General features: G+C 43.1%; 1 protein-coding gene across 2 annotated transcripts in view; it reads right to left on the bottom strand.

Moving 5' to 3' along the window:
* LOC100644701 (headcase protein) overlaps positions 1-8,336 on the bottom strand; it is a 169,482-nt gene that overhangs the window by 23,915 nt on the left and 137,231 nt on the right. For both annotated transcript variants that reach the window (XM_003401524.4, XM_020866984.2), the window contains exons 3-4: positions 564-752; positions 110-295 (exon numbers count right to left, since the gene is read on the bottom strand). In XM_003401524.4, coding sequence (XP_003401572.1) covers positions 110-295; positions 564-752 — 375 coding nt within the window. The remainder of the gene's footprint in view (positions 1-109; positions 296-563; positions 753-8,336) is intronic.

The following is an 8,336-nucleotide window of genomic DNA, read 5'->3' as shown; positions in this document are numbered from 1 at the left end:
CCGACATACGCGAAATACGTAAGTCGTCTTCTGCTTATCTTTTCCAGAACGTCGTTGATTTTAAAAACACATCGTTGCGAATAACAAAGACGCCGAACGAAAAACTTACCTTGAGTCGCTCGGTGCAACAAGGCATGGCAGCGAAAATATCGTAGCTGTACATTGTACCAAGGACTAAGCTAGATCCGTCCCACGGCTGAGTACAGCAACGACAACGTACGGGTTGGCCACCGCTGCCTTCCAGGCAGCTCATACACACAGCGGACAAAAATTGCGTGCGACCTTCGACCTTAACCTGAAACAGCAATCACATCATGGTCACAGGTTCACATTCCAGCTAACTGTAGAATATGAAAAATATGCAAAAATATGAAAGAATTGTTTCTCGTTTCAATTCGATGTTAAACACTTTACTAAAACGTTCGGAGTACTTTGATTTATCGAGATAAGAGCAAGATTAAGAACATAAGAATTGGAAGATCGTAGACACAGTGAATTCGACGCGACTGGAGATTTAAAATCGTCCGAGAACTACAGGAACGGTGATTGAAACTTCGAATTACCTCCGCGCAGGCGGACGAGTGTTGTCTGGGTGACAAGAAGAAAGTACCATCCACCAAGGGATACCTGTCGAAGACGAGCATGGGTGCTCGACAAAGGACGCAGGAAACTCTGGACCATTGTAGCGCGGCCAGCGTCGACAGGATGAAGCATCTGGTATCATCGTTGCCATGATTGCCCTCGTCTTCCATCTGTAACAAGAGAAAAATAAATCGTGAGAGAGTTTCGACAACATACTCGAAAGAAGCATCGTAAAGGAGAGCACAGTCGATTAAATCCGTTCATCGTAAAGGAAGAAAAAGGGGATGAAGGCATAAAACGCGAAGGTTCTCTCGATAAACTAAATAAAAAGCATTTTCGTGCGCAATCTCGTTCACAGTTCGCTCGACAGCGACATATCGTACGGGATCGATAATTTAAACGCGGAATTACCCATTTCGCGGGTCGTGCGAACGTTGCGATAACGTTGGAATAGCGAAACAAAGAACAAATATTCGTTTGGATTCGAGTTAAAGCGGAATTACGATCGAGAAGACTGCAAAGGTGATTGGGGGAGAGAGAGAAAGAGAGAGAGAAACAGAGAAAGGGAGAGGATCGGATATGGGCGAAAATATGGTAAGGGGCGTTTTAAACGGAAGAGAGGTGTTCGATAAGAAAAGGATGAGTTAAGAACGAGCAAAATGTCACGTCCTCAATGACGAAAGGAGGAGGAGGAGAAAGAGAAAAAAAGAACCGTGGTCTACGCAGACAGGAAATGAGAAGAAAGGGATTGGTAAGGTGTTGTAGCGCATCGGCGACTGAATAAACGAGAAGAGCTTAGTGGGCAGAGAAGTTAAGATCCAGATAGAGAGAGGATTTTCTGCCTGTGACAGGATAACGCTTTCGACGAGTATTCATACATTTTCGACGCTTTAAAACCGTATGATAAATATAGCTCACGTTTCGAAAAATATCTTGTTTAACATGCTTTGGATATATCGGGGGTTTGATCTAAAATTTATAAATTTTCAAATAGTCCTCGTTTAAAATGACGCTGTTTTTAACTTTCTTCTTGTAACTATCACGTAACCTAAATAATTTATAAGTTACATTTTCACAGGTAAACGATTATTACGTTGCTGAAGCAATTTAATGTTAATACAAATTATACAATTACAATGCGAATATGTGACGAAGAAAAGTTCTCGTTTAATTAAATTCCTCAGACACTCGCATATTCGAAAACTATTAAAGGGGTTAATATTTCAAGGTACAAGGATGAAACGATTCGAAATTATCGGGGAGATAAGCTCGCGCCAGTGTTCTATTCCTAGATTATTCCCAAATTGAGATCGAACTAGATAGCTCGAAGAATCCCGTCTACGAAGTTCGCTATTAGATCCTTTAGATCCTCTGCTCGATACCCGTAGAAGCTAACCCGACGAAGGATGGTTAGGATCACCACGTCCTTCGTCCGATCCCTTATTATACTCCCGTGATCCTTATCTCCGAAAACTTGATTCCCACGAGCCCCCATTATAGCTCCTTAGAAATTCCTGCAAAGTAGAGCTTAGCTTCGCGCCGCCGCCCTCACGATCAGCCCCCGATTAAAAATCTATTTGCACGCTCGCGAACCTCGCGTGTTCTATGCGTCTTTTATCGTCTTTCGAGCCAACTGAATTGCTTCGAAGGATAAAGGCTTTTAACTTTGCTCCATCGATTCAACACGGTTTACCGATACGATCGAAGCAAGACAAAGTGTTATCGACTATTTGCTTTGACACTTAATGATGCATTCGTAATATCCCTTAGTCCTTAACTGCTACCGTGGTATTATAGAATACTCGAGTCACAATTTTACTCCGACATGGCATTATTTTAATATCATTATATTAATTATATATATATAATTACACTATTGTAATTAGACATCGGGGCCTTTCTTTTGGAACTTTTGGGAAGATCCCCAATACTTTAGTTTAAACTATTTGTTATAGCTGTACTTAAATGATAAGATTTAGAAATAGTTGTTATGATTCAATCCTAATATGTTTGACCGAGATTTGTGACAATGGGCTTGGGTTCAAAGTGACACAACTGGTCACCGAACGTAGCCACGGTCACGGGATAAACGTTTTTACCTAACAGAGAAGTGCCAATATTGTGGGACACACGTTGTATTAACAATCAAACCTCGGGCAGGAGCAATGTCAGTTCTACGCGGGTCTGCCTAGCAACGGCAGCTGAAATTTTGTTGATATCCCCGGCCAATATGCAACGAACAAACGCGATCGTAAAGAGAGGAAAATTCCCATCAGTCTTTTATTCTTGCGATCACCTTGGAGAGTTTGCATTATACCGAGCGTCACAGCAAACGTTACTTTGTGCTTCAAAATATATTCTACGTTTAACAAAGAGTTACTCCGTTGACCGTGGATTCATTATTGAACCTAAGAACATTATCACTAACGTCTCGAGTGTTTAATCACCACGGTTATTTGTCAAACTGTAAAAAAGTCAACATTTATACTAGTAAATATAATCTCTATTGTACAACAACGATGGTTAGTCCGAATGAAGATTCGTTACACGCCCATGAACCTAATGCTAAACCCGACATATATATATATACATACTTACTATCATAATCTATAAGTTAAGGTCAAGATCCTTTTTGAGGCGTTTTAGAATTCCTTCGGAAAATTAATATATTTCATGTCCTTCCAAATATATGTTGAAGAAGTTGTCGACAGTAGTATGTTCAACGAACTAATATATTATTTCGAGCAGACTGTTGAAGAAAGATCGTTCAGGAAAGTGGAATATCCATTCTAGAACAAGGAGAGCGAGCAGAAATAATCTAACGAATCGCGAAGAAGCAGCTGAAAAAGAGACACGATCGTTCACGAACTTTGTGCTGCTCGACAACGAGAAGAAAGATCCTCCTTTTCTATCTTGACCATCCGGGCTGAATAGAACGAGTCACACTAACGCCGCACATTCATCCATCCATCCATCCACCCATCCATCCATCCATTCAGCTGACTATGGAGAACCATGGAAAAAGAGAGCGAGTCGAATAAATAAATTGGCTTGGTCTGGTAACTTTTCCAGTCGGTGCAACTGGAAACCGATCGCGCGTGGGTCGATCTGTGAGAGAAGTGCTTCAACTTTTTACGAGTTCGATTAGAGGCTTGAGAACCGAGAGAGAGAGAGAGAGAGAGTGAGAGAGAGAAAGAGAGAGAGAATGGTAAAAGAGGTATTGTGCCTTCGTCGGCGCGATTCTTTTTTACTACCCTCCAACGGGAAACGTTCGGTTGTTTGCCGAGAGACAATTTCCTGAGATACGTAATTAATGTCCCTGAACCGGATTTTAATCGAGCCACCTCAGCATTCTATGATTGCAAAGAAAAAGGGATGGTTCCTCGCAAAGGACTGAAATTGCAGTAAAGGTAAAAGCCTCCGACGTGTTTAGCCGTAATCTCTGTCGAGTTCTTCACAGTAACACACAAGAGAAAATGGGGATATGCCTCGTGAAAGTATCCCAACTAGGTAAACATCTTTTACGATTATATGATGCGTGTTTTCATCTTCTGTACACTCGTCGACATGATCGCTACGCTGTCTGATTCGAAGTCAAATATTCAGAGTATTCGGTAAAACGACGAGAACGTAAAATATATCAACGTCACAACAGCCTTACAAGACTACAACACTTCCGTAATTAATAAATTAACGTTGTTATTAAGTTTCGACTTTACCATAATACTGAAAAATACTACGAATGTTGAATGACCCTATCTAATTCGACAATCAGCAAGTGTAGGAGAAAGAAAGAGCAACTGCTTTGGGAGTATCGTTAAATAAACGCCCGACACGAGTGGAAAAAGCTGACGATTGGAAGCGATTTCTCACCCCCAAATTGGAGGTCGGCGACTATTCCGGAAGAGCAAAGTCGAAGGTCGCCGCCCCTGTGGATAATTTTGTCGCCGCAGCTAAAAGGCTAAGGGTGAAAAGAAAGTGAAAAAAAAGCAGAGGAAGAGCGAGAAGAGAGGCGTGGAGGAGGCATAAATCGCGGCGTATCGTCTGTGGGGTGGACCGTCACCGGGGGAGGATTACGATGTCGGCGTAGCAGATTATCGGAATTCAATAATACCGGTCGGTACAAATAAATATAAAAATCAGCCGAAGGCACACGCGCGAGCGCGCGACCCAAAATAATAAAGTCGAGGAGAAACGAGCGGCTAGAAAGAAAGTCGACGAACTCGTAAACGACCCAGAAGGCTTCCGAGCTTTTCTGTAAATTTTACAACGCAATAAAGAGAGAACAGCGTTCGATAAATATGGTATTCCCTTCGTGGTCTTCTAATCTTCTTCCTCTGAAGACATTCCACGATGGTAGATGTATTCCAGATCGTAAGAGAATTCGATCCGGGAAAAGGAACGGTCGAAGCTTTCGATGTTCGCGACACACCGTGTCGATCTTTCACGACAATTCGTACGCGTTTGGATAAAATTCTTTTTTCGTTCAACTTCATTTTCATACCCATCGAATTTCTGGTCCATTTTTTCACAATACGGACAAACTTCGTGCCTGATTAAACAAGTACCTGCATACGATATACAGTCATATCGTAGTTGAGTATATTTGCTAATACAGCGAATACGTATCTCTCTTTTCACTTCCGTAATAAACCAACCATACGGAAACCCTTGTCTCTCGCTGTACATTATAAGAAAGATCAGATATCCCGTGTGTCACACAACGAAGTTGAGCCCTTTTTTCATTTCGCCATAGAAGATGGTGACGGAGGACGTTATTGAAAATACCGAAAGCGGGTTTTTTACGCCCGTGGATCGACCGAGGCAATTTCGAAACGTAGAAGAAACGAAGCGGAAAGGGACGAGCATAAAAGGGAAAGGGAGGGAGGAGATCCGGAGAGAAACGATGGAAAGTAAAACGTACTACCCAGGGATTTGTCAAGACTCTTCTGCAAGGACGTTCTTATTTAGACCTTAACGGCGCAGTCGAGCGGCCATAGGTCCCGCGACGATAAAGCTCGGTTATATAGACGAGCATAAAATTCGTTACGATCGGCCTCGGTTTGCTTCCGCTTTTGTCCCTCCAGCGAGAATGCAACTATAACCGTCGAGGGGCGCGTGGTAGAAGAAGAAAATCGACCATCTTAATCTTTCGTTTCCTGTCTGACTTTTTCGAGCATCACGACGTGTACTTGGTATTGTAAATTGTTTGAGTTTAACCTCTCGCTACAAAACTAGAACATTCTATGGACGGGAATGTAGAATGGGCGAAGCATACAAGTTCACTGGAGCAAAACTGCTAGGCAGAAACCTTACGTTTATCGGTTCACTGGTACAAGCTATCCAGCTCTATGGGATTTTCGAGGATTCCTCGACCCTAATCCTCTTTCATAATGGTTCGTGGATTTATTTTGCCGATCGTAATACGTTTGTTTCGCCGAAGAAGCAATTCGTTGCGTTTTCTTTACGCGAAACTTTCAAATGGATATCGCGTTATGGATCGTTGCGCATGAACAGCATACGTCAAATACGTTTATCACAATTTATTAATAACCTATCGAAGTATCGCGAAAGTCGGACTGCTGCAAGATCTCGGTGTTTCTCAATTTCCCCCTCCAAGCAATCGTCGTAGAAGTAGAATAGTAGAAGTTTCTTTACAGATCTTCAGAGCGACCCGCTGGTCCACTAACAGCCATCAAACTTTCACGCGTCACCAGTCGATAATTCTTCCCTGTAACGACACAAAGACAACCCCGAGTAACTCGCAAATGTTTCGTGCAGCTACAAAACACTACATAGTACGGTACAAAGAAAGATTATTAAGAAAGCTCGCCCTCTCTTGCAGCATTTCGTCGACGAAAGTCTTGCTCTGTCTCGAGAACTTCATCCCGCCGGCAACACTCCGCTCGCATCCTCGTAAATACAGAAACGAACGAGTGGGTGGATCGTTGCGCCAACAGTGAAGCGTGTGCCAAGGGTCCGCGAGAGTCTCCGAACGACTAGCTTCGTTCGAGGGATTTACGAGCGCCGCGACGAAGGATGCAAACACCCAGCATCGCTGGCGCGTGTCTCCTCGGCTGGAAGAAGGAGCAGGAAGATCCGAACCGAAGACGCGATAAGCAACTTCCCTTATTTTTACTGATTTTCTATCCTCCTTCTGTGCTACGTTCTATCACTCTCCCCCCCCCCCTCGAAAACTTTCTCGTTTTTCCCTCGTCGAAAGGAGAATCCGTCTGCTTCTGTTGGCGGGCTGGGTATCAGTCTGACTGACCTACTGTCGAGCTCCGAAGGAAGAAAGAAAGCTCTTTTCACTCCCTGTCGTGTTCGTTCGCGCGCGAAAATAATCGATGCCGATTCTCTACGACTAGAAGCTAAAGACGTCCCTCTTTCCGACAGAGCTTAACGCACTCGTTCACGACTCAGTGGAGACCCGCCTTCACTTTCTAGACGACAGATTGTAGCTTTAGCTTTTCAATGGACGACCAGTTGTCGCGTATATTTGGTCACGAACGATTTGCGGGGCAAACTGGTCCACTGTGGATCGAAAATGTCAATTTTTGTATTTGACCGAATCCAACGTCGTCAAAGGAACTGTCGTTTTTAAGCTATTTGCAGAATGACAGATATAATTGTCCGCAATCGTTTCTATTTCATAGTTTATATAATAATAATTGTTTGGGTATCTCGAAAGTACGATTAAACAAATGCTAAACTAGCTTAAAAATTAAAGACTATCGACAGGCTTCGTAGGTGGATTGTTGTCTACGGACAATACCTATCGATTTAAACGCGTTTTATACGCACCCCGAAATTCAACTATATTTCATTCGAACAAAGGCAACCAAGTTCTTTCGATCTTTTAGGCCAAAGTATTAATTAATACCGTATTATGCCCGATATTTGCCCCCTCTCGAACGCAAACAATAAGACGTTCCTTCAAAAGGAAGGTAAGGGGAGGTCTTCTTTCTCTATGACGACGTTCCCCTGCTCGCCTGGGGAATCCAGACGACGTGCTTTCCTCCGTCGATGCAAGTGACCCACTGTCTGCTCAACGGCGACGAATCGAACAAAGAAACCCTCTTTACGGTGCTCTTCCTCGCGTGAAAATAATCGATGCCGCTCCTCTTCTATGGAACTTCTCTTCCTGCTTGCCAAGTTCCACCCTCCGTATTTCATTCCCTTGGCGTATTCGAATGCAGATGAACAGCAGGGTAGAAGGAAAGAATCGAAATTATACGATTTTCATTTTCCAGTAACGAACAAACTTTTCCTACGTCGATTTTTCCAAAAATTCACCTTATCCGTTCAAGCTGAGTATGCAAAATTTGTTTTCCATCGAGTGAATTTTCGAGGTGCTGCGAGGATTTCTTCTAAAACGAAGAAATAGATTCATCTAAAAGTTTGTCGATCAGAACCGATTTTGTCAACTTAAACGTCGCTATAGAGAGGGCAACTTTTCTTCGCTATTGGAAGTCATGAATAGCGCAACAAAATTCCCCTCCCCCCATATTTCTTTTCACCCTAATACACAGCATCGTTGGCAGTATAGGGAGAACAGAAAGAGGGAACGAACGGATATCGGACGAACAACGCCTGACGGGACTTCTCCGAAGTGAAATTGCGATCCCTAATATTACTGACAAGCGATAGAAAAGACAACGCGGTATCGTTGGCTGCTGGAATTTTATGGAGGGTTCCCCGGAAAAACTATTCTGCCCGAGCGATAACGCGAGATGCGCCCAATTCACGGAGAA

Source organism: Bombus terrestris, chromosome 15 (assembly GCF_910591885.1).
Source record: "Bombus terrestris chromosome 15, iyBomTerr1.2, whole genome shotgun sequence".
Lineage (NCBI taxonomy): Eukaryota > Metazoa > Arthropoda > Insecta > Hymenoptera > Apidae > Bombus > Bombus terrestris.
The sequence above is the reverse complement of the archived record's forward strand: the minus strand, read 5'-3'. Positions and strand labels throughout refer to the sequence as shown.